Source organism: Chaetura pelagica, unplaced genomic scaffold (genome assembly GCF_000747805.2).
Source record: "Chaetura pelagica isolate M959 unplaced genomic scaffold, ChaPel_1.0 scaffold224, whole genome shotgun sequence".
NCBI classification, from domain to species: Eukaryota; Metazoa; Chordata; class Aves; order Apodiformes; family Apodidae; genus Chaetura; species Chaetura pelagica.
The window spans coordinates 759,615-786,694 of NW_009953316.1; the positions used below are offsets into that span (position 1 = coordinate 759,615).

The 27,080-nt window shown below is 45.2% G+C and overlaps 1 protein-coding gene across 1 annotated transcript in view; it reads right to left on the reverse strand.

Moving 5' to 3' along the window:
• PLXNA4 (plexin A4) overlaps positions 1-27,080 on the reverse strand; it is a 443,819-nt gene that overhangs the window by 9,133 nt on the left and 407,606 nt on the right. Inside the window, exons 24-29 of the mRNA XM_009998100.1 lie at positions 24,634-24,793; positions 15,975-16,078; positions 13,773-13,872; positions 10,237-10,427; positions 6,443-6,612; positions 3,617-3,829 (exon numbers count right to left, since the gene is read on the reverse strand). Of these exons, the coding sequence (XP_009996402.1) occupies positions 3,617-3,829; positions 6,443-6,612; positions 10,237-10,427; positions 13,773-13,872; positions 15,975-16,078; positions 24,634-24,793 (938 nt within the window). The remainder of the gene's footprint in view (positions 1-3,616; positions 3,830-6,442; positions 6,613-10,236; positions 10,428-13,772; positions 13,873-15,974; positions 16,079-24,633; positions 24,794-27,080) is intronic.

A 27,080-nucleotide genomic window follows, 5' to 3' on the forward strand; every position in this document is an offset into this window, starting at 1 on the left:
AGGGAAACATAGTATTGATTGTGGTGCAGGCAATTAAACGGTGTTAATGAAGTTCAAACAAGTGTTATCATAAGCTTGGCAGCATGGAGAGAAATGAAAGGTCAGCCACAGCCCTTTGTCATCTTTTCAGTGTGGTGTTGAATGCTAATGAGACAGTCCCAATTAGAACAGGCTCCCTTTTGTATTGCTTGGGGATTGCATCAAATGCTCCCAAGTTCTCCAGATTTCTAAGCTCAAAGGGGACATTTGAAGCAAACTTGAAAAGATGCAGATCTGAAACTGCTCTAATGTAAATTCAGCAAAGCCTATGGAGTTTTGCTAACAGAAATCAGATGAGAATCTGGTCTACCCTTCCCATTCTTTTCCTCTTTTTTCAATAGACTCAGATAATGATAACTGAAAAGCCTCCACCTTGTTTTAGAATGATAGTCTGACTCTTCATGGCTTTAACAAAAGCCAAATAGTCTGTCCCTGTTTCCTGGGTTAATTCTGCCACAGCCAGGCCTCATCTTCTGCCCCAGGAAATTCAAGTTGTGGCTGCATCAACACTTTTTTAGCCATGTATTTCCACAGTGAAAGAGCCCTGGGTGAGTAATTTGAATGGTTTTCTCTGAAAGGGAGGATTTCTCAGCTGGATTGTTTCAGCAGGTAGAGTCTACTTCTGTTTTCAACAGCATTAAAAAGGGCTGTTCAAAGCAAACTCCCAGTTGACTACCATCTGGAGGTAGACCATTGATCAAGCCAGAATCTGTAACTATTCCCTCCCAAGTTTACATTCACACTCTAAAGTGGTAGAAATCTCATCTTTGAAAGGTTGGAGGTATGTACTTTTACCCATGCCTGTTTCTTTGGCTTTGAGTTTGTGAATTCTAAAAGCACACTCCACACTGAGAAACCAGGAGTTGCAGAGGGAAGGCTTGGAGTAATCCAGCTCACCTACCAATTCAACAGACCTATTGAAAGACAGGAGCCTGTCTACTCCAGAGTGCATTCAAGTGGAGTTACAATCTACCACTGGCCTAATTGAGCTCTAACAGATTCTTCTTCATCATAGAAGTTCATCTGATTTCAGGTGCTTCCGATTTACTCGACTGCCTCTTACATTTCCTGACTGAAAATCTTTTAATTTTATGATTTTTTCTTTGAAGAAGTCTAGTGGTCTTGAAGGATGTTGTCTCCAGCTGATGCTGGCTATGGAAATAACTCCAGCCAGTACTGGAAGCCACTGGAGTTGGAATTATCTCCCTCAAAGTGCAGTTGCAGAATGGAGAGGAGGAATTCATTAATGCACAGCAGACTTGAAATTGTATTCTGTTCATCCTTGGTATGTTTTTCCTTTCATTACCACAGCATCCAGGTGCCACTGCCTGGAGTCAGTGGATCTAACACACAACAATGTAAGCAGGGCAGAAGCTCTAACCATATCCCCAAACCCTCAGTCTTCACTTAGGCTTCAGTTCAAGTTGTCAGACATCAGTGCAGACAACAACCCAGCACATGCTGGGCACAGAAATCCAGTGCTGTTTAGTAGCAGCAGGAGCTGTTATATACCTTGTTTGCAAACCCAGTTGTTCAGGAAAACTTCCAGGGAAATGCAGCTCCTATTGCTGAAGATCTCTAGGCAACAGGGTTTAGGTCCAAAATTTGTGAAGTAAAATCAATACTGGGAAAAACAAAAAACCAAACTAAACCAAACAAAAACAAACAAACAAACAAACAAACAAAAACCCTGGAAACTGCAGCCTTCTGTTTATCCAGAAAAAAAAAAAAAAAATGTTGCATGAGGAAACACCCTCTTCTCCACCCACATACCTCAGTTTGTCACTCAAATGTACCATCTGCAAAGATAAAAAATCAACCAGAGGTCATATATAAAACCCACAAACCCAACCACTCAAGGTTGTTAAAACGTCAGTAAAATATGACACCTTTGGGTCACTGTTGCTGCCAGTTTGGTTTCTAAATGAATCTCACACCTCTTTCCTCCTATCCAGGTCAATCCAGCCTCCATAAATACTAAGAAACTTGGACACCATACCAGAAGTAGGTCATAATTAAGCAAGGTAGCTTGTAAGAGCATTACATGTTGCCTAGAAACAACATTTGTAGAAGTGTTTAACCACATCTAAAAATAATTGTCCAGACAAAGCAGAGACCAATGGGAGAATGATTTTTAAAAATGTCACCTCATGTCAACAAGGGGACAGAGCTCTTTGATGAGCCATGCTCTCCTTTCACAAATGAGAGAAAATCAGCCCCACCAAAGGAAATACAGGGGTTTTCTTCCAGGGTGCCTGTAGCAGCAAAGGTCTCGTGTAAGCTGCTTGACATGGTGCCTATGAAGTCATCCAAACAAACTATTGTTTAAAACTAGAAGACATTGCACAGGAATGATCTGTAAGATGAACCCATCCTTGTACTTGTAGACCAGTAATAATTTTCCTTCTGTGCAGTTCCCAAACCTGTCAATAACACCAAGCAAGTGTAGCATATTGGAAAACAAAGCAAAGATTCACTTCTGCAAGGGTGGCTCCAGCAGACAGGCTGCTGCTGAGCAAGGTGTGTTATTGGTTTGTCCTACAGAAAATCTTAAGAGAAGCTGATGCCTCTAGGTACTGCAGGAATAGTTGTCTTGGTTGTATTCCTGACAGAGTATCATACAATCATGGAATGGTTTGCATTGGAAGAGACCTTGAAGATCATCTAGATCCAATCATCCTGCCATGGGCCCAGTTTGTTCCAACCACCATCCAACCTGTCATTTAACACATCCAGGGATGGGGCAGCCACAGTTTCTCTGGGCAGCCTGTTCCAGTGTTTCACCACTCTCATAGTGAAGAATTTCCTCTTAATGTCTAATCTAAATGTCCCCTCTTTCAGCTGAAAACTCATCCTATCTGTCATTGCCCTAATAAAAAGTCCCTCCACAGCTTTCCTGTAGCCCAGAGCCTTTTCTTTTCCAGGCTGGACAACCCCAACTCTCTCAGCCTGTCTTCACAGGAGAGGAGTAGGTTTCCCAGACACCAACCTTGCATTAGACTGAATAGTACATCTGCACGTCTTGCAGATGTGGATAAATGCTTGTAAAGATCTCTGACCTTTCAGAAATGCCTCCAGAGCTTCACTCACCAGCCTGTCAATCTTACAGCATCTCATTCAAAGTGCAGAAGAACCTCTAAGGAAAGCTACTGGGTTTGGGCTGAGGGGACACCATGTTACAGTCCTTGGGATCTAGGTAGTCTGGGGACTGTCACAATGATGCTGAGAACAGCAAACCACTTCTGGTCTGTATGGAAAGACTTAGAAGCCCATCTACTTCCCAAGGCTCAAACACATCCCCTCCCTTTCATCCCTCCCTCTAATGCTTCTCAACAGCTTCTCCTCAAGAGAAACAACATTGGCAAACACCTTCAGCTCACACCTCTGATTAAATGTCCATCTCTGCTGCAAGGCATGTGGCAACAAAAGGCTAACGTGGAGCTTTATACCTAGGCAACAACCAAAGAAGAAAAGCTACCAAAACCAATACTGTTGATGCCTCCTACTTCCACCCATGAAGCAGGGCTTCGTTGTGTCACTTACTTATGTCATTCCTATTTCTAGAACTAAAACTCACCTTTCTACCCAGTTCTTGTAGCTGGGGATGTCCTTGGCATAGAGAAGCTTGTTAGAGGGTGAGTCCTTGCCTAGCCGGTGCTCTGAGGTTGAACAGGAGTCCATGAAAGTCTGAGCCACCACGGAGAGGCAGGCATCTGTGATGCTGTTCTTGTGGATGTCGAAGACGAACTGAGGGTTCTTGATCATGTTAACCCAGAACCTTAACGGGAGGCTGCAAGGGGGTGGGAGGGGTGGAAGAGGTGAGTCAGTCAGTATGTGGCTCACAGGCTTTGTTGTGGGAGGTTACACTGACAAATGGTGAATGAAAATCAAAGATCATGGTGTGGAGATAAGGATTCTGGAATAAGCTTTGATGCACAATATGTTCCTCGCCTACAGGACACTAGGGATGGCAGTGGAGTCACCTCAGGAGTGGTTTTCACCTCCCCTACAGGACACTAGGGATAGTAGTGGAGTCACCTCAGGAGTAGTTTTCAATCCCAAAGTTAAGGCCATCTTATTGAAGCTGCACGTAAATTAATGGGAGTATAACTGAGATGATGAAAATGACTCCTAACATAATTGAGGTGATGAAAATGACTCCAAACTTCTCTATGTTGGGTTGCAGTGTAAAGTTGCAGCTGTTGGTTCCTTCACCAGCTGAGGATGGGAATTGCATCTGCAAAACTTGCCGTGACCATCTGTCAGGGAGGGACTTGGCTTTTACCCCTCATTGCAACATCATAGGAAGAGCTCCTAGGTTGGGACTAGCAGTGTTAGTGGCATGGACTGTGTGCTGAGGACATCATGTACTGTCACACTGTGCCCAAACCTGCATGTGATCCCACCACACTGGGCACGAAATAGTCACACCATGACAGGGAAAACTCTCTTGCCTCCAGGAAGAAAAAGAACTGAGAAACATGTGTTGCAGCCTTTGAAATGAAAATGTATCTGCCCTAACCAAGGAAGTGTTATTCCAGTTGCAATCCAAAGCTGTTTTTTCCCCCCCCTTTTTTCTCAAAAGAGCTGTTCATTTGTGTGAGATGCCCTGAGGTATCTACCTCCAGCCTTTGCCTCAAGCCTTTTGTGTCAGGGCAAATATATTCATATGATTGTGGCTTAGGATCTGAGATGTGTCACTTATCACAGAGTTAGACTCCTGTCTCTCTGTCAGGTAGACTGTTAAGTCTACCTTCACTGTCTGAACCTTCCCAAGAGGAGGTTTTTCTTCATCCTCCCCAGTTCCTAAGTTCCTTCCATTTGCTCATTGCCCCCATGTGTTCACAGTTCCATAAAAAATTCTTCTCATTCATCTCAATACATTTTGGGTAACAGCAGGCATTTTAACATGTCCTGACATTATGCTTTCCTAAACCACTGTGTGTTCTCCTGAGCCATCAAAATCACAGAGAGAATGTAAAAAAAACCTCACACAAATAATCCTATCAGCCAAGCAGCCTCCTTTGGGAACGGGGTGGAAGTTCAGAAGAAGGAGATTTTGGCAATGAGTGCTGATGGGAGTTGTGGGAGGGAAACATTTTTAGACTGGGAACAGAGGATTCATCTTTTGGAGGATGAGGTGGATGAGTAAACCACGGAGAACTTCTTGTGCAGGTGTCTGGACTGCAAACACAGCACAGCAAGAACAAGCACCGGGGGTTTGTATGTGTGCATGGGTGTGGGGAGGGCCTGGGGGGACAATGTCCCTAGCTGGGAATAATGAAGCCCAGGATATGCCTTGGAGTTAATTTAATCTGACTGAACAGATTTCTTCACACTGCCCCTTTCCCCACACCTTCTACCCTCCCCCCTTAAACAAACCTCCTGCTCATTTAGTCTGAGTGGCTGCAATCAGCCTCAGATTAGTGCTGCAGATAATGTTAATAATATGCTAATGTTTCATTAGTTGAAAACCTCTTTGGTGCATGGGGTTTCTTTTTTTATGCCACGGTGCTGTGACGATCTGCCAGCAGCATGGCTGGGAAAAGGAAAAAATGCATGAGCTGGGAGCCCCATGGCTCTCCTCTGCTGCTCCTTTTATAGTCCCTGTATTTGCACAGGAGAAGGGGAGGGAGCCATTCTCCACGGGACTCTTTCCAGCAGGGAGACTCAGCAGAGAGGAGGTGCAAAGATCTTTTCCCTCCAACGATGTTGGCTTTTATCTGTTGTCCCACTACATGTCCAAGGAGGGACTGCTGCCTGGCAACAGGGGGTTGATGTCGGACTTTGTCACTCACTCCAAAGGAGACTCACATCCAGCTCTGGATCCTTTTAGTGCTTAGTACCATTTGATATTGCTCTCCTGGCCTCCAGCTGCCAGCCCAGGAGGGTACAAGTCTCCAGTGGCTGCTGCATGTACTGTGTGCATGCCTGGGATCTCCTAAAATATCTCAGGTGGCATTTGATGCTCATGTGTGGGTAAACAAATGGAGCTCTAGCCCCCCTCTGAATTTAGTGGGAATTCAGACACCCAGTCTAGATGAAGACAGTGGTGCTGGATCATTTCACATGCCTTCCTAGGCATTCCCAGGGGCCTGGGCACTGCAGCAGTTAAATACTTCACCATTTCTCCTCCTTTATCCCTGTATGATACCTCAGAAACACGATTCCTGTGTAATACAGGGCAAACTGGGACCTGTTTAGCTGAAGCGTTCTTGAGAGCATCCTTTAGATTCTGGGGTCTTCTGACTTCCCCATAGGCTTGAGGAGAATGTGCCTGTGGCTCTGAACCCCACACCAGGCTTCTTAGCTCCCCACATGACCAGATCCTAAACACATGTCCCTCTTACTCTCCTTCCAGCTCAGGACCTGATGCTGGACTGTACTGGGGTTTGTCACTCACCAGTTGCTCTTCCAGGTGTGCCGCACATGAGGGTCATGGATGTTGTGCTTGTCAGCCTGCTCATCCAGGAAGTCAAACATGTATTTGATAGCCAGGGGAAGTGCACTGCCACGGTGAGCAGTGCTGAAGATGGTCTCAAAGAGGTCATCTACAAATTTCTGGAGGGTGCCCTATTGGAAGAAGGAACAAGAGAAGAATGTGAGATATCAAGTAAGAAGAAGATATTGTGTTTTGGTACCTCACTGAAAGTAGAGTATATCTGTGGATCAGGGCAAGAAGGTGTCACTGAAAAACCATCTAATGTCAGTTAAATATGACATGAGTTGGATATTTTAATATAGGTATGTTCAAGCAGCATGTGCATCTTCACAATATCCTCTACATCTTGTTAGCAGACAAACAGGGAAGGTCAAGATGCTTCCTGTCCTCTTTGCTACTAGTGCTCCCTGACAGGGAAGGTGGCTGAGCTGTGGTGGGATACCTTGTCCTACCTCAGGTGTGTTGTGATGGAGAGGCCCTGATATATTCCCAACAGAATTTCTCTCTTCTGCATTCTATCCTCAGCTGCTTAGTGCACGTATGAGACAAAAACTAGTCATTTTTTATGTTGGTTTTCATCCAGAGCCAATTCTTAAGCTGGGAACACAAGTCAGATGACTGTAGAGCAGAGTAGAAAGTGTCATTGAGACAAATGAGACAAGAGTGACTGCAGAGAGATGGTTGATTTGTATGTGTGAGTAGTACAGTAAATAACAAGAACTTCATCTTAATCCCCAAAAGGTCTCTTCATTTTTTACTGCCCGTTGGCATGAGACTGAGGCAAACAGAAGCAGTGAGTGCATGTGTCAAGCACTGCTCTGCAGACCTCAGGCAGAGATCTCCTTATGATCCTCTGGAGGAGAATCCCAGATCCTGTGCTTGGAGAACCACCCTGGAGAAGCTGGTGAGTACACTTGGCTGTTTAGACAAGAAGGTGAAGAGCTGAAAAAGCAGAAAGTGACATGGTCTGGAGAAGGGGACAGCTGAGGAGCTGTGATAACCAGCTGAGCTGCAAATTGGGCTTGGGAGGGAGCTAGACAAGGCACACTTCTCTCAGTGGGCAGCTCTAGCCCATGTTCAAAGCTCTGCCCTGCCAGGGGGGCTGCACTGGCATTGACATGTGAACATCCATACAGCCACTAAAATAACCAAAAAGCAATCAAATCTCCAACAAATATTTCCTGTCACACAAAATTGCCTCAGCTAAAAAATAAACCCTTCCCCTTTCTCTGCAGACCCAGGAAAGAAATTCACTTTTCTAGAAACCAAGCATCAGGGTCCACCAAAGTGGCTCAAATTTACGTACCACTAGCAAATACTTCATTAGAAAGCTGGTACCACTTGATTTATTCTTTGGGAAACAAACAGAGGTGCCTTTTTCTTGTGTGAGCTCCTACTGGGTAAATAGAACCCTGCAGCACATGTCTGAGTTGAAAAGGGGCCCTGAAGGGAAACCTTGTTGGTCTGACAAGGTTTCTGACTTGGAAGACCTGCCCTCAGGTTGAGTTTCTGAAGAGAATTAGTTCTCTACATGTTCACCCACACAAACACAAAGAAAGTCTCCAGGCTTTTAGGCAAAAGACTCTAGGTCTCAGAGGTCAGGGATTTACTGGAATAAAAATAATTGTCAGTTTAACTAAGTATTCCCTAGGACTGTATCACCAGCAATTGCTCTCCTCTCCCTTCCTCAAATGATCATGATGAGGAAAGAAAATTGCTCAGCCCAAGAGGGAAAACAATAAACCCCCAGCCTTTATCCTCTCTCTGTTGCTGTTCAAGTTTCACAGCTGCTTTTCTACGCAAAACCAAAACCAACCAAACAAAAAAAAAAAGCAAGTGTTGACTTTGTGATCCAAAATATAAAACAAAAGTGATTCAGTGCTGGGGTAGGGGTTGTATCCCCAGACAATGTAAATCAGCACTGGTCCAATGCTCCCTGGCTTACATCAGCTGGGGCCAAGGCCATGGGGAGCTTCTTTTTCTTTTTAGGTTGTGTGAGCTACAAAAGCATCTTGAGGCCAGGGAGCTGGGCATGTACCAGAGGCTAAAGGCAAAGCCACTTTATTTCCAAATCCTGCTGCAACACAGCCTGAGTGAGGATGCAGGGAGAGCCAGACATCAGAGGCAGACTGAGCTGAGGAACCAATGTGAAGGTAAAACTGTATAGTAGGACTTGAGCATGTGATGGAGCAAACTTAGACAAAGTTTGCATTAACATAATGAAGTTGTGTTTGTGCCCTTTAACACCCTGATAAGAAATTATAATAGTCAAAACTTCAGAGAAGGGAGGAAGATTGGGCTGTTTGCTCATTGCTTACTTAACCTTGCTCAGAACCATGGAGATAATCCCATGAGCAGCTACACCTGAGCCACAAGTGCCCTGTGGTTTCCACTTCTGGGATGCGTTGAGGTAACTCTCATGTTAGAGAGTTTGGGGCACATCTGGGCTGGGAGAGGATGGCTGAACTACAAAGGAGTCTTTCTCTAATGATACAGCCTTCCTCCCCACATGCCCTGATCCCTGCTGGGGTGCAAAAAATCATTTTAGCCTCTTCATTAACACAGGCTTCTCCAAGGAGATCACCATCTACCATGTGGAAGAGCAAATAAATGTAAACTCAGACAACTGCTTTTGCCCATGCTCTTGTAGAGCTTTTAGAGGTGAGTTAGGTGGAGGATAGTTTTGGTCAGAGATGAAAGGTGAAATGCCTGGGATCTTTTGTCAACCCTGGAGCAAGTTATCTGCCACAAGAGCAGGGAAGGGACAGCATGGTGGTGAGTGACATTGAATTACTTCTGTGCAGGCAGTGGCAATTAAGCCCTTTCCTGTGTCTGTCCCAGAGCAAAGCCCACTGCAGTAAGTTTTAGACCTGCCATCTTGAGTGATCTCCACTTGTGCAGGTGTACTCCTCATGGTGCTGCATCCCCAGTTATGCTGAACACTCATATACTGCTCCACTACTAAGTTTTTCAGGCTCTGGCAGGCATCTATGTAGGAGGTTGGTTTCCAGTGGTTTGGGGAGCATTGACTGAGCAGATGGGATCTTACAAACTTCTTAAAGCAGTCTTTGCCCTCTCTGCAGAGACTTGCAGTGAGTCAGCTGTGATGTGTGAGGTGTGTCTGGAGATTTAGTTCAGGGTGTCCCTGCTTGGTCCCCACCTGACTTTATCTGTATTTTCTCTTTGGAGACCTTGGTTTCCATGTCTCAGTGACAATGGGCATCTTGCTGTCCTTGGAGCTGACTATCATGGCTACATCATAGTCAGCTTAACCCCCTATTCAGTCATCAGCACAAGAGTCATTATGGACCCAGGGGAAAGGTGGAGAAGAAGGACTTGTACCAGACAACTCAGTTTTCTGACATAGGAGCCCTTTTCAGACTGTGAGGTGTGGTGTATCCTTGGAACCTGATTTGAGCACATTTATTCCCTGATTCTTCATTTGCTCTATTTTGGTACAAACTAGAAGCCAGTATAACCAACAACCTCAGCTCCTTCCCCTGTGCTAACTTTCTCTACCAATCTCATGGCCCTGAGAGATTACTCCCCAATGTCCCTTCCTGACTCTGCTTTCTAAGTTCAACCTCCTTCCTTACACACTTGAAACAAGCCTCTTGCTCTATTTTCCTTCAGCTCTTCTCTCTTTATCCTCCTTTGGCACCCTCTGAACAATCTCTCATTTCTTGTAGGCAAGACGTTCCACTGCAACCTTTAAAAAAACATTTCTCACCCTCTTCCCCACCCCTACCATGTACCTTGGTGGCAAGTAGCCTTGTCAGGTAGATCTCTGAAACCATCTTGCTGCCCCGGTCACCCTCTTTTTGGTCACCATGCTCGTGGTTCTTCACCAAGTGCCACATCTTGACTCCACTCTCAAGGTCAGGGGTGATCATGGGGGTGCGGGATCGGAGGCTGTCAGGGCTGCCCGTGTAACGGATCATGTTCTCTGCAAAGACAGATGCATGTTCCTCAGCCCTAAGAGCACTTCTGTTGGGATTAACAGGTGTTGCCAAGGAAACATGCAAATGACATGCCACCTAGTAGAAGGTTTTCATCAGACAGGCAAGATGACCTGCCTGGCTTCAGTAGCAGGTGACCCTCCATTCAGTATACGGAGAAAATACTCATAAAGGTTCCATTATGGGGTTGAGACAATCACAGCTGGTGAGTCCACCCTGAGGACATGTTAGTTTGGGTCTCCAAAGTCAGAAAGTTGTAGCACTACTGCAATGTCCCTGCTCTCACAGGTTCTGGATTTCTAGATTCGTATTAAATAATTTTCCGTCAACCAATTTATAACATCAGGCAACACAGGTACATTTTCTGGTGGAATTACAATGTGAGATGGAAATGATCCCAAATAGCTGTATGGACCAGGCCTTATTATCAAAGCATTATGACCGATCTGGTCAGCAAAGACTTGGGTTGCCAGTCAAGCCAGATGTGATGTCAGTGTCTACACCATTAAATTCAATGAGGCTCAAGCACTGCCTTTTCATTGCCCATGGGTTTTACCTCTTATCACATTCTCTGGCAAAAATTTGGCCTGGGGAAACCAGCTCTGTCAGTGTCAGACTCTGCCCAGGACTGGTTCAGTGGATAGAACCAGATATTCATGGTAACCAGTATGAATTAGCAGAGTTTGTATTACCTGTAAGGATGTTGGCCATAGCACACCATACTGCTTGGCATTCTGGCCAGAGAACAGACCCTGTCTGGTTTTCCATCCCTCCTTTGTCATCATAGCAACCCAATAACTCCTGCCCAGCCATCCTCTTCACTCCCTGCTCCAAGATCTTAGGTTGACATGTGGGAGCCAAGTGTCTGTCACAGAAAGTCAACAAGAACCCCAGGTGGGCCCACAAAAATTTTCTCTCTAGGGATTCCTTGAGCCTCTAAATTGTAACTCCTTTTGCCTCTTAGTAGGTCAAGAGAGGTTCTCCTCCCCCTTTGTTCTGCCTTGGTGAGGCCACATCTGGAATATTATGTCCAGTTCTGGGCCCCTCACTTCAAGAAGGACAGGGAACTGCTTGAGAGAGCCCAGGGCAGAGCCATAGAGATGCTGGAGGGAGTGGAATATCTCCCTGCTGAGGAAAGGCTGAGGGAGCTGGGTCTGTTGGGCTTGGAGAAGAGGAGACTGAGGGGCCACCTCATCCATGGTCACAAACATGTTCAGGGCAGTGTCAGGAGGACAGAGCCAGGCTTTGTGCAGTGATGTCCAGTGACAGGACAAGGGGCAATGGGTGCAAACTGGAGCACAGGAGGTTCCATGTGAATATCAGGAAGAACTTCTTTCCTGTGAGAGTGACAGAGCCCTGGGACAGGCTGCCCAGAGAGGCTGTGGAGTCTCCTTCTCTGGAGACATTCAAACCCCCCTGGACATGTTCCTGTGTGATGTGCTCTAGGTGACCCTGCCCTGGTAGGGGGGTTGGACTGGATGATCTTTCGAGGTCCCTTCCAACCCCTAGGGTTCTTTGATTCTAAGTGTTAGCATGAGCCATTCCCCCCTGCCTGACCTTCCAGGACTGCTGCAGAGTGTTTTCCGACCAGAATTAATGGAAGAACGTTGCACCTTTCTGTAGCAAGATCTGAATCAGCTTCATTAATGCATTACCAAGCTCTACATGGTAATTATCAGCTGGAATATCCTTTTTCTCTCTGGCTGCTGTTTTCTTAATTGCAATTAACAATCACTCCTGACCCACCACATCCTCTCCTCCCCCTGCACTCTTCCCCACTCCCTCCTTCCACAAAATCAAATGGCAAAAGAATTAAAGAAATCCAACAGAAATTACCCCCCCTCAAATCTTCCATTTCAAAGGTCACTGTGTCTTTCAGTAATTGCAGCAACATGGCAAAGAGGATGAATATTAATAAGGGCTGGTGGATTGCTTCTGCCCTTGGAGAAAGAGGAAATGACTCCTCTGGATTTTCCCTCAAGCTAAAGGGAGTAAGAAAGATTGGAGATGTTTTCATAAACTAAAAAATAATAATAAACTGATATGACAGCTGCACCCAGGTTGGAGGGTGGGTTTTGCATCATCCTGGTTTCCCATATGAGATATTTTGCTTTGTTGTCTGGCATTACCATAGTGAGACATGTTCTGGGCTGCACTTCTAGCACAGGGGAGAAGGTGTCTGACAGTGTCAGTGAGACTCAGGAGGTCTCTGCTTGGCTCTACAGAAGAGTTTCCACCTGTTCTCTATTTCACAGCTGTCTCATTCTCAGTCGTCTCCTGGGTGAACTGGGAATAACAGTCCAGTGCCTTAAGATATGCTGATCCAAGTCTTCAGTAAGCCCTTTTTGTTATTATTCCAGCTGTAAATTCCCTTGGGTTAATAAGATAGCAGGATGGGACACACAATAATGACACTGAGATATTTAGCATGCCAAAAGAAAGGCAACAAAGCTGGGAAAGTGTCTGTAGCACAGGTCTTAGAAGGACCAGGTGAGGGAACTGGGGGTGTTGAGCCTGGAGAACAGGAGGATGAGGGGAGACCTTCTTGCTCTCTGAAACTGTCAGAAAGGAGGTTAGAGAGAGGGGAACTTGGTGTCTTCTCCAAAATAACAAGTGATAGAACAAGAGGAAATGGTCTCAAGTTGTGCCAGGGGAGGTTTAGATTGGATATTAAGAACAATTTATTCATTGAAAGAGTTGTTAGGCTCTGGCACAGGCTGTCCAGGGCAGTGGTGGAGTCACTGTCCCTGGAGGGATTTAAAAGCTGTGTAGGTGTGGTACTGAGGGACATGGTTCAGTGGTGGTCTTGGCAGGGCTGGTTTAATGATCAGACATGGTGATCTTAAAGATCTTTTCCAACCAAAATGATTCTATGATTCTGTCACTGTAGGCAAGCTATGCCCTATGCAGATTGTGGTTGTTCATCTGTGCCACATGTTAATCTTCACAACAGACCATACTCCAAGGACTCTGCCTTCCAGAACAACTGGTGTGCAGGGCTACTCCCTTGCCTCTCCTTGTGCAAAATCCAGGAGTGAGATTCAGTGATCTAAAATGGAAGCAGCTTTCTATATTGTATAGGCACCTCCTTTCACTACCAAGGGAGCAAAAGTACTTCCCAAGAGCCATCCAACCACTGGTATCAACAGCTTGGACCAGACGCCAAATTTAGGTGGCTAAATCTTCTCCTCCTGCCACCCCTTAAGCAATCTGATTAACTAGACATCTGCCTATCATTCTCTCTGCTGGTGCTCAGCATCTTCCAACCACCATGATGTTTGGGATCTCTTCCCCAGTGCTCTCTCAATTCATATCAGACCAAAAATCCTTACCATACTTGCTGGCTGATGTCCTGGAGACCGTGGAGTTGTTGACTGCATTGTAGGCAGTGACTTGCTTGGAGACTAAAGCTACCACAGATCCATCTGGCACCTGTAGAGAAAAAGAGATTTGGTTAATTAACTTCTGAAAACTGGCTGAGGAACATGCCAAGGATAGCAGAAACTGAGCCATAAACCAGTGTCACTGTAGACAGGTCAGTGGTTTTGGCCCAAAGTGCTTTTGTGAACAAAAAAGGGACAAAATGTCCTGTTACACCACCAGGAGCCTGCCCTTGGGCAGTAGGACAACTGATGATGAAGCAGACTCTGCTCCATTCAGGTTCTGATTCAAAGCTCAGTGATGACAATGGGTGTCTTTGCATTAACCTCAGTAAACCTGACACTAAGTTCTTCCCAAGAAAACTCCTATGCAGGATAGAGGCACGACAAAACTAAATTAATCTGGTTCCCATAAGAATGATAAAACTGATGTGAAATTTTCTATTCCTTCCACCTCAATTACAAGTGATACCTGGGTACCTAGTTCAGAAATGGATATCTACATTTTCTACTTTAACTGGTCCTGTCAGCCTCTCCATGCACAGTCTGCTCCTTCCAAGTGACAAATGCACTGCTGGACTGAAGTGACTAACACACCGTATTTCTCTTTGCTGTGTCAGAAGATCTCAGACAGGGACAGCAGCAGGTTTGGAGTGGCAGTGCTCCAAGGTGTCATGGGGTAGTGTTTCAATGGACAACAGAGCTTTCTGAAACGAGCCAGAATTTCTGTCTCTACAGTCTGGCAAGTCATGTGTGTGCCATATCAGAAATGTTAACAAGCCAGTGGCTCAAAGGAGCTGTATCTGGAATGTCTGTGATAAATAAGACATCATAAAAAGGACGTGTTAAAAAAAAAAATACAACCCAGCTGACAACATCTAACTCTTGTCTGTGTAATAATAATAATTAGCACTTGCATAGAGTTTTTCAACTTCAAAGCACTGCAGAGGCTAATTAAATAACCCCTCAGCAATTATAGGAGGCAATCATTTGCTCTTTGTAGTTTTAGCCCCACACTACAGATGGGGAAACTGAGGCAACAGGAATATCAGTGTCTGCCCCAGTATGTTCCATGACTGCCTTCAGGATAGCCAGGGTAAACAATGTGGAGATCAACAACCTGGCAGCTGAGGACCTGTTGTGCCCCAGCTCATCTATATAACTGGAAACTCATTGTCTGAAGCAAACAACTGAAAAAACAACACAGAAGGGACAGACAATTACAGCTGGTTTGTTGGTGAACGAAAATGGAAAACATCCTCATTCCCCCTGAAAAAAAATGAAGTGTTCTGGAGTCAGACAGAAATGCTTCAGTCAATTTGAAGTGAAAAGTTTTGTTTCCTTTTCAAATGATTGCTTGCTGCCTCCTCAGGTCAGCTCTTAAATGAAAAGAAAATCCTGTTATGAAACAGAGTTTACAGAGGTGTGATTGAGGAAATGACAAAATTGTCAGTATCAGATTATATTTACCAAGGCAGGTTTTTTTGGGAGGGAAGGAGTGGGGAGACCTTTTGACCAAAACTCCATTTTTCACTAAATCTACCACCTGTGTAAGATATTTTTTTGACCTTTAGCCCTCTCTGATGTATTCCAAGGTCATGCAGAGATGAAGAGAAGCCCTGGCCCAAGGCAGATAACTTAGACCAGGGCACGGATTGAAAACAAGTGTTCCTAGATCAATGATAACTTCACTGCTCCGTGGTCTCCAGCCATGCTGCTTTCCTCCTCCTTTTTCCAGACCTTCCACGCCTCCTTCCCTCCCATTTTCCTCTCTTGTGTCCTTCTGATCTCTGCTAGCATTACAAGGCCTTCTATGCATTGCAAAAAGAGGGATGGAAGGTCTTGTTTTCTGTTTGTCTACGTGAGAAATATTAACACGTTGTCCTCATGACCACATCTCCACATCCTTCACTCACTAGGGATGCCCCTCCTTTGAGAGAAACAGGATTTTTTCTTCCCTTGGGTTCATCCCTAATGTTGTGCAGGGAAATGACCACAAGGGCAGTGGAACAGGATAGACATACTCAACTCAGAGCCTCTGGTCAGCTGTCGCCTGCTCAACCATCGCTCACCTTCGCATCTTAGAGGTAACACTTTGTCCTTCTCCTATTTTCTTAGCTGATCTACCTTCCATGCATCCTCCTTCCCAGTTACCTGATAATGTGCCAGTGTGTTGAGTCTCTTCCAGTCATTCTCTATCTTGGTTGTGATGTCTTCATCCTGAAGGATCATCCTTGCCCCGCTTGCTTGCCTCCACTCTGCAAGAAGAGCAGGGACATTGAACTCTGCTGCAGAAAAGGCTCTGAGATGAGGGACAGAGCCCTGGAAATCCCCACACCAACAACCCACGTAGCCACACATGTGCAGGCTGCATCCATATAGCAACATGTCAGTCATTGACTTTAACTCAGATGCCTCCAAGCACATAAAACATGCAAAGCCTTTAGTGGTCGGACAAAGGGTGACAGTTTAAAACTGAACGAGGGTAGATTCAGACTAAATATTAAGGGTGGTGAGACACTGGCACAGGTTGCCTGAGAGGTGGTAGATGCCCTATAACTGGCAACATTTAAGCTCAGGCTAGATGAGGCTCTGAACAACCTAAGCTAGTTGAAGATCTCAAAGTAGTTGAAGATATCCCTACTCACTGCATGGGGTTGGATTAGATGACCTTTAAAGGTGCCTTCCAACACAAGCTGTTCCATGAACACGTAATCATGGCCCAAAGGAGAGAAATATATTATCATCTGTTGACATCAGGGAAAGCTGTGGCTTAACTACAGAAAATCTGGACCATCCAAAACCATTTTTTGCTTGCCATGCCTCAGTGACAGTGACCCAGCCACATACAGTTTAGCCAGAGCTAAAGCAGAAAGTCTATTTATTTGCAGGAGTTGATTAAAATGAACTCTTGGATATGGAGACATCACCTGCCACTCCTGCTTATTTCTCCTAATATAAAAATGCAAGGACCGTTGCAAATTTCTTTTGGTTTCAGCAGTTTCCTTATCACATAATTAAAATGCATTGGGAAAGCCACCCTTGCCTTTATTATTCATTTGAATTAGCAGGAAGAGGTCAGCAGCTGTGTTTATTGCTGGCTGTTACATTGGCTGGAGATACTCAGAGAGTAAGCAAAGGTTATGTTGGCCAAGCACTGATCCTGAACTGCCCCTCATTTACTCCAACTCCTTAGATCCTCACCTACATTAACCTTGTGATGTCTGAGGGTGATGCTCTTTATTCGTTCCCAACTGGACTGGGTTCTTGGAAGCTAACTGGTCTCTGGCATCTCAGGGATGAGCACAAAATTCTGGAGTTTGGGCTGGGAAATGGTGCTCTTATGAAGTGCCCCACAGAGTGCCAAAGCCACTTGTGTTGTCACAGAGTGTGTCCCTTATGATCTCTTGGGGATCCCTTCCTCCTGATCTCTTGAGGACACTGTCTTTGACATCCCTCCTTTGGGGCTCTGCATATTACTATGGTCCTCCTCTCTTCTGACTCCTCTTTGGGGATGGACACACTGACACAGTGTTCTGGGAGGATGCCCAGGCTCTCAGTGTTGCACGTGGCTCCAACATGAAAGACAGACACAGCTTTCCTCATTCTGTGCTTTATTTATATTCAAGAACAGGGTCCTCAGAGCAGCAGAAGCTGTCCCTCTGCTCCATTGACACTGGGGACATCATGGGATGTCCCCTCAAGCCCCTGGTGCTCCTGCAGGGACACAGGGGGGTATCAAGCCCTTCATCATGGCCTTCCTGCAGAAAGGGGTCATGTGAGAAAGAGGATGGACAAGTCACATTCTACACAAGACCCAATCCCAAGCCAGACAAGGGGGAAAATACCTCATAGATCAGGTTCAGAGCAGCAAGTAGTTCTGGCTTCAGTCTTACAGCCTGTTTTCTTTGACCAAATACAAATCACTGCACCATGGATCTGAGCAATGACAGGTGAAGGGTCCCCACCTGTGGTCTCCCAACTTTTCCTAGTCTCACAGGAACACACAGCACGTTTCCCTTCCCCACGAGTGCCAGCTGAGCTGGTCACACACTGCTCTGTGAGGAAATGTGCTGACTGCAGGGGAGGGAATGGGGAGGGAGGGTGCAGAGGAGGAAAAGGTGACCCTGACATCCGTATTCACACCACTAAGAGAACAGTGTTGGCTTTGTCCTCTGGCAGCACCCTGTCCCCTCGCTCATCAGATCTGCGAGCAGGCACAAAGGAGAGACACACTCCAATCCAATTTGTTCCACTTCCACCTTCCGGAGAGAGGGAGGGAGAGGGCAAGGGAGGTAAAAAATCCCATTATCTTTATCAAGCCTTCCAATCAGGAGGAGCAGTAAATGCAAACTCAGGAGACAGCTGCTGTGAAGCCTTTATATTTCATTCAGTAGATAGTGTATCTTTTCATTGCATGCAGGAATTGCTGCTTTTTTTCTTCTTCTTCTTTTTTTTTTTTTTTTTTAAGAAACAACCTTTCTGTTCAACTTGACTGGAAATAAAGGAACTTCCAGGGGCCTTTGACAGAGGGATGTTTCTTTGTGCTGCAGCAGTATCTGGCTGGGGAATGACTCTATGGGGAGATGTCCTCCTGCTCCTCATACCCTATAGTAAATGTGATCCCTCCCTCATGCCTTCTCTCTGATCTGGTTCACCTTAAAGTTGTCCATTGAATGAGGGAGAAAAGTGCAGCAGTGAGAATCATTTTCAGGGGCAATTGAAATACCCAGGTGGATGGAAGACCTGCCAGCTGACTCCAAGTGCTAGTCATCATCAGTTATACCAGCCTTTATAGGTACTTGGTCATTATGATCAGAATCTGTTTCAGTCAACTGTTCATGCTGTACACTGTGCTTCCCACCCTTTTTCTTACAGACACAAAGTCTTCCAGGAAGGGCTATGAAACTCCTTGTGGCTGACAGTGCACAGCAATGGCACGTGGAACAAATGAATCATAGAATGCCAGGTTGGAAGGGACCTCAAGAATCATCTGAGTGATTACAATAGTGATTGTCCTCATGGTGAAAAATTTACCTCTTGTGTTCAATAGGAATCTCCCCAAGAGCATCTCGTCCATCAACCCTTGTCTTTTCCATGTGACTCATTGTAAATAGAGAGTCTCCATCTTCTTGGTAGCCACCCTTTAAATACCAGAACATTCTAATAAGATCTCCCCAAAGCCTTCTCTTCTCAAGGTTGAATAAACCCATTTCTCTCAGCCTTTCCTCATATGGCAGGACCTCCAGCTCTCTGAGCATCCTCATGGCCCTTCTCTGGACCTTCTCCAGCCTATTCCATCCTTTTTGTAGAGCAGGGACCAAAATGAACACCATACTCCAGGTGTGGTCATACGTGCGCCAAGTAGAGTGGGGTAATGACTTCTTGATCTCTGCTGGTGATGCTCTTGTTGATGCAGCCCAGCATTCTGTTGGTTTCTTTGCCACTGCAGCACACTGTGCACTCATGCTGAGCCTGTTATCCATGAAGAACCCCAGGTCCCTTCCCACAGGGCTGCTCTCCAACAACGTGGATCTCAGTCTGAACTGTGCTCTTGGGTTACATGTTCCCAGGTGCAAGACCTTACACTTCTTCCTGTTGGACTTCATAAGGTTCCTGGTAGCCCAATCCTCCAGTCTGTCCAGGTCACCCTGGAGGGTGGCTCTTCCTTCTGGAGTGTCAGCCTCTCCGCTCATCTTGGTGTCATCAGCAAACTTCATCAGGCTGCTCTTGATTCCAACATCCAGGTCACTTATGAAGATATCAAACAGCATTGGGCCCAATATCAATCCCTGGGGGACCCCACTTGTGACCAGTTGCCAGTTTAAGGAGAAACTACTTGCTATCACCCTCTGGGTACAGTCTGTCAGTCAGTTCCCCACCCACCACACAGACCACTTGTCAGTTTCTCCAGGAGGAGGCTGTCGAGCACTATATAAAAAGCCTTGGAGAAGTCCAGGTAGATGATGTCCACTGCTCATCCTGCATCAGCTGAATGGGTTGCTTTGTTGCAGAAGGCCATCAGGTTTGTCAAGCACAAATTGCCCCTGGTAAATCCATGCTGGCTTTTCCCAATCACATGCTTCAATTGGCTGGGGACTGTCCCCAGGAGGATTTGCTGAATGACTTTCCCAGGGACTGAAGTGAGGCTAATGGGTCTATAATCACCTGGGTCCTCCTTTGAACCCTTCTTATAGATGAGGGTGACCAGTCCTCAGGGATGTCTCCCAGTCTCCAGAACTTCTCAGAGATTATGGAGAGCAGCTTTGTAATGACATCAACCAGCTCTCTCAGCACTCTTGGGTGGATGGCATCAATTTGCATAGATCAAGCTGCTGTACTAGTTGACACACCAATGCTTCCTTCACTGATGGTGGGTCAGGGTCTGCATCGACCTTGACTTGTGTTCCTATGGCCTGGGACGCAACAGCGTGGTGAACATAGACGTGAAGAAAGTGTTGAGGACCTCTGCCTTTTCAGCATTGCTGGTGACTACTTCACCTCTCCTATTAACCAGTGGGCTAATTTTATTCCTGTGTTTCTGCTTGTTGTTAATGTATCTGAAAAACCCTTTCTCAAAGTTCTTCACATCTTCGGCCAGTGTCACCTTAAGCTGAGCTTCTACTTTCCAAACTGCATCTCTACATACCCTGGCAATGCCCTTGTAATTTCCAACCAGTAAAGTTCCACTTTTCCACCTCTTGTACATTTCCCTTTTGGTTCTAATGGGTGTAAATTGGAGCATAGGAGGTTCTACTTCACCTCTCCTATTAACCAGTGGGCTAATTTTATTCCTGTGTTTCTGCTTGTTGTTAATGTATCTGAAAAACCCTTTCTCAAAGTTCTTCACATCTTCGGCCAGTGTCACCTTAAGCTGAGCTTCTGCTTTCCAAACTGCATCTCTACATACCCTGGCAATGCCCTTGTAATTTCCAACCAGTAAAGTTCCACTTTTCTACCTCTGGTACATTTCCCTTTTGGTTCTGAGCAGAACCAGAAGCTCACAGTTAAGTCAAGGGGGTCTCCTGCTCCACATACTTCCTTTGCCTTTAGAGGGAATGAACTGGTTTTGCCAGCACTCACTAGCTCCTTTACCCTCCATGGAAGCTTCCCACATGATCCTTTCCAATTGAGCTCTTTGTGAGCTGAAGCTTGCTCTTCTAAAATCTAAAATCTTTGTTCTGGAATTAATTTTCATCATGCTCAGCAGTGTCCCGAACTCCACATTATTGTGGTCACTGCAGCCAAGTCTGTCACTAACCAAGATATTACACAGCAGGTTTTCTTGGCCAGTGAGTAGTAAGTTCAGCTGTGCCCCATTCCTGGTTGGCACATCCAGCATCAGTGTGAGGAAGCAGTCGTGTACACATTCCAGGAACCTGATGGATGTTTGGTGAGCTGCACTGTTGTTCCTCCAGCAAGTGTCTGGGTGGTTAAAGTCTTCCATATAAAGACCAGGTTTTGTTGACCCAAAGCTTGCCTGGGCAGCCCCAGTATCTTTTCTTTGGTCACATCATCTTGATTTGAGGGTTAGCAACAGATGGCTACTGTAAAGTTTCCCTTGGAGATGACCCTTCTGATTTTGACCCAGAGGCATTCAACAGGGCTGCCACAATTCTAGTTGATTTTTGTACATTCAAGGTTTTCCTTGACATAGAGTGCAACTTGTCCACCTCTTCTCCCCTGCCTGCCTTTATCAAACAGCCTGTAGCCATCTACCCCAGTCCTCCAGTCTTGTGAAATGTCCCACCATGTTTCAGTCATTCCTATAGTATCAGAACTATCTGACTTTGCTTCTGGAGTGGAGAAAGGAGTACCATGGTTAGGGGAAGAAAGTTCATATCAGAGCACGTAGGTGGAAGACACTTGAGAAATATTTTGCCTTGTATATGCAAATGGCCTGCCTTACTGTATAGATCCTAGAATTAGACTCAGTTTAAATAGCTCCTAAAGGTTGACCTCCTCATCCCAGTGCTGTACCACCAATGAAGCAGTGAAAGCTGGCCCTGATGTGGTCCACAAAGTGCCTGACACAGCACCACTGGGTGCAAGGCACCCAACCTAGCAGCTCCCATCACCTCAGCAGTCCATTTTAAAAAGCAGCTGAAGCACAGGGAAGAGTGAATACCTCAGCATGAAACCAGATTCCTATTTTGTGATCCTCACACCCTAATGCTTTCCCCAAAAATGGGGCATTTTATTTATGGGGAGTGCTTTAAAAAACACCAATAACAGAAATAGCCACTGTAGAAAGAAGCCTTTACTCAAAGGGCTGCAATTTGGGTTTTGGACTAAAATGTAACCTCAGGGTGTCCAAAGTAAGTGCTTTCAGCTGACAACCCCCTCCATGAGTTGTCTGGGCAACTGCAAAACATTATGACATTTGTGACACATACAAGTCACTCTGCTTGCAGCCACCCTGCATTTAACAACTCTAAATAACTCATTAGCTTGTTCGCTTTCTTCCATGTGGGCAATCTGGCCCTAGTATGGACAGAAAGCCCAGAAAATTGCAATGGTAATAGAAAATGGTGTAGCTGTTTAGCAAACCATCGATTTCAAGGCCAGATTACAGTCATCTGCTCTGACCTACTGTTCAGCATGGAGTGATGGGACTGATCCCGTGGCCTTTGCAGATCTGAGCATTCAGCCTGGGGAGGGTGGATCCTTAGAGCTCTGCACTGCTTCCTAATGGCCAGAAGTGCTTTCTGCTCTTCCCTTACTGCCTTCACTGTCATGGAAGGATGCCAGGTACCAACAAACATCTTTTCCTGCAGAGAGTTTGAGCTGGAGCTGTGGCTGGAAATGCACATCCTCTTGTTCCTGCTTCACCCATGCCAACCCTGTTCCTCCCATCTTGTTAGCTGCTGTGCTAAAGGAGTCTGCAACTATATTGCTGCTGGCAAGATTCTTCGATTAGATTAGAGGGGGGTTGTTTGGGTTTTTTAGTGTAGTTTTGTTTATTTGTTTGTTTTTCCCCCCAACTGCATCATCAATGCTACAGGCCAAACAGCACCTCGCTAAGCAGCCTCCTGTCCGTATGGATAACTGTGACCTCTGGGGGATGCCCACACTCATAAATACTTCTTGGAACTTACTGCTTCTCAGGACCACTCAGCAGGTTAATATTGTTTGAAACAGCCACAGTCCTGGATGCAAAACTGTCAGGCTGCAGCTGGGACCCCTTGTACACACACTTCTGTATCTGTCAGTTGTCAAAGCTACAATAAAATCTGCCAAGATTTATCCTTCGTAATTGCAACACTCAGGTAACATTCCTGCCTCCCAGGACTAGTACATCATTCATCCCCACAGCACAACAAACCACTTTCCTCTCATATCCAGTCTGAGATCTGAACACAACTGGCTCTATGGCCACCATCCATCATCAGAGACATCGAGAGATCTGCCTGGAAACCCCACTCCTCTGGTCTACAGTGCCCTGGCACTATCTGCCCTCATGCTCACCCTCACACTCATCACTCCTCTGCTGACTCCCAGCAGCTCCAAAATAATCTTGGGACCTTTCTGGATGGTGCATATGTTCTGTTCTTTATTGCTGCTGGTCTTAGCAGCATGTCTTGTTATTCTAACTAATCCTCTCCTGCCTTACATATATACATACACACATAGATTCTTTTAACATCTAACCTCTCATTCTTGCCTCCATTATTGCTGTGATTTCTTTCTCGGTTTAAGTCCGTTCCTTCTGCTTTTGGTTCCTTTTCTGGGTTTTATAGATTCCATAATTTTTTGCTTAAGAGGTTTTCCCTGAAGGTCACTGAGGGCAAATTCTGGCAGATAAAGCCACAATACAGTCCCCAGCTCCCTGTGAGGTGCCTCAGCAATGCCCCAAGCATATTTTTCTACACTCTTCCTCAGTAGCCTCCAGGTATAATATCTGCCTCTTGACCCCAGCTTCAGACATATCACTCCTCCTCCCAGCATTTTTCCTCCAGATTTTGGGCAGAAATATATATTTTAGTCTCAGAGGCACCCCTGCCCTGGGCTGTACAGCTCCCTGTGTTCCCCACAGATCAAAAGCACAACTTCCTAGAAATACAAGTGAAGCTGGTAAAGGATTGCTCTCCAAGCACAGCAAAGCACAAAGGAGCAAACCACTGAGAGGAAAAAAAAAAACAGGCCACAAATATTAACACATTAACAGAGGGATTAATGGTTTCTTATGACTTCTTAGCCCTCTGCAAAAAGGAAACCTCAGAGCAGCAGCTCCCAACCCTGCTGGTGGTGGTGGGGTGCTGGCAGGGGTTAGATGGATGCAGCCCACTGAACAGAGGATGCTTCATCCCCTTTCCAGTGCCCACACAGTGAGTCATTAACACTGCTTGGTCTGTGACTATCAAAGATATATGTAATCCAAAGCCTCAGTATTCAGAGAAGAGTTAGAAATAAATCTCTGCAGCCTGAACACTGCTGACAACACCACCCTTGACATTTGGTGCTCTTTTTCCCAGGAGTCTTTGGTAGGACAGTGAGAACAGTCCCAGTCATGCCTTTTCCATTCCCTTGTTCAAGGTGAATTCTGTGGGCAGAAAAGCAGGATGGCTACTGGTCTTTTTCATTCCTGCAGGCCAAAGATTTCAGAAGCCAGGAGGGTATGGATATGCATCAATTTCATCCCTCTTTTCTGATCTTTGCTGCTGCTCTGCCTTGCACAAGCACCAAGGGTACACCCAGTGTGGAGACCAGGAACCTGCCCCAACAAACAGTGTTTAGGTTGCATCTGGGTCTCTCCCACCTCCCCTCTCCCCCCTGCTACGGGGCAATCAAGTCCCCTTGTGCACTCACATACCCAAGTCCATATCAGCAGCTTTGGGCCGGTGTGAGCAGGGCACATTCTTGAAGATGGCATCGAGGATTTTCTCCTTGACCTGGGTGATGGTGTCACAGTTCAGGATCTTCACCGGGATCTCAGGGCTGTTCACGTTGTCGGGGTTCACGCAGCTCAGGACCTGAGAGAGATGCAGTGAGACCCTCTGTGCATTTCACTACAGCACAGGAACCCTGTGGCCAGCTTTACACAGCCACCTCCTTGCAGACCCCTCTGTCCTACAAGCCAAGGGTTCTAGGGTGCAATAAGGGGAAAAAAATGTGTGCCAAGAGTATTCCCTCCTTGTACAGAGGACTGGTTTCACACAGGGGGTTGCATCCATCCCCTCACCACTGTCTGTGCCCAGTAAATGAAAGGTAAGTCAGGATTTGGCTCTCAGTTGAGTCCTGTGGGGCTCCCAGTTGTTGCAGCCAGTTAATTGGGGCTGATGTGAAGGTTTTCCTAAACTTGTATCTCATGCCATTTGTCTCTGCAAGATGAAACTACTATATCTGTTGGAACAGCCCCTTGGATTTGAGTCTCATCTCCTTGACATCTTCATTTTAATTAAGAACATAAAGCCCTGATGAACCCAGGTTCTGGTGCTTTCAGTAAAAATGGCATTTACCAAATGATACCAAACGATGGTCATTGACACACTCCTTTCATAGAAACTATTAAAAATGCAATCAGGCCTGACCCTAGTTGGAGCTGAACTGATATCCAAAAGGTTCTCAAGAGCTTTTCTCAACCTCTGACCCATTCCATGTTCACTAGAGAACTGGCAATGTGACCTAACTCCGTGGTAGTCTCTTTGTGTTGCCAGTTGACTTTGACAACTCAGGTAAAAGTTCTTTTCAACCTTCAAAGTTTGTCCATCTTCTGCACAGCCACAGGACAGAACAGGAGCCTTTTCAGAATATGTGCATTAATTGGAAATGCAGGGGAAGGGAGGGAGGCAGGCAGGCAGGGAAAGGAAGGAAGGAAGGAAGGAAGGAAGGAAGGAAGGAAGGAAGGAAGGAAGGAAGGAAGGAAGAAAGAAAGAAAGAAAGAAAGAAAGAAAGAAAGAAAGAAAGAAAGAAAGAAAGAAAGAAAGAAAGAAAGAAAGAAAGAAAGAAAGAAAGAAAGAAAGAAAGAAAGAAAGAAAGAAAAAGAAAGAAAGAAAGAAAGAAAGAAAAAGAAAGAAAGAAAGAAAGAAAGAAAAAGAAAGAAAGAAAGAAAGAAAGAAAAAGAAAGAAAGAAAGAAAGAAAGAAAGAAAGAAAGAAAGAAAGAAAGAAAGAAAGAAAGAAAGAAAGAAAGAAAGAAAGAAAGAAAGAAAGAAAGAAAGAAAGAAAGAAAGAAAGAAAGAAAGAAAGAAAGAAAGAAAGAAAGAAAGAAAGAAAGAAAGAAAGAAAGAAAGAAAGAAAGAAAGAAAGAAAGAAAGAAAGAAAGAAAGAAAGAAAGAAAGAAAGAAAGAAAGAAAGAAAGAAAGAAAGAAAGAAAGAAAGAAAGAAAGAAAGAAAGAAAGAAAGAAAGAAAGAAAGAAAGAAAGAAAGAAAGAAAGAAAGAAAGAAAGAAAGAAAGAAAGAAAAAGAAAGAAAGAAAGAAAGAAAAGAGTATAGCAGGAAAAACTTTTGCTTCCACATATGCAACAAGAACATTGACCCAAATAGAGAGGCCTCTCCATTTCTCAGAAGGACAATATCTTTTTCTCCAAAGACTCTGTCCAAGAGTAAATGCAAAGCATGTGGGGTGGTGATCACATACACAGTGTTTAGCAGCAATCTGTCCACTAATTCTTGGCCAGGTCTGTGTGGAACATTCCTCTCACTTCTGATTACAGGAGTGTGAAGTCTATAACATTTTATAAACTTAGCACACCTTTGCACTTGGCAGGAGTGTTCAGTAATGCTCCTGGCTATATGTGATCATTAAATGTTCTTGTGCCACTTTTACAAGAGCAGACATGTTACTTTTGGTGCCTTAAGACAAATTCCACCTTGACTGTAAATTCCTTGCTATAGCATGCAATAGGTACTGGACTCTTCATCACTTTTCATCTGAATTTACTAAGATGCAGTGGCTTGAAACTGGGTGAAACCATATCAGTATAATTATATATTGGCTCACCAGGGTCCCTTTGGTGTTGTTATGCTCAACTAAGAGGGGCTTGTGAAGATATTGCTTACAAAGAGCTCTGTGATCTTTCTGGATGAAAGGGGAGATGTAAATACAAGATATTGATTAGATCATAATGCTATTATTTATATGTTACTTCCAGGAGTATTGAAGAAACATCAATTCAGATAATAATAACAACGGCACAGATTTACTGTTCTGTGGCATCTTTCATCTCAAAGGATCACAGTGAACTACACATAAAAAACACTATTAAAATGTATCCAGTGTTGAGCCTATTAGTTGTCCCCCTCCCATGGCACATCTGTAG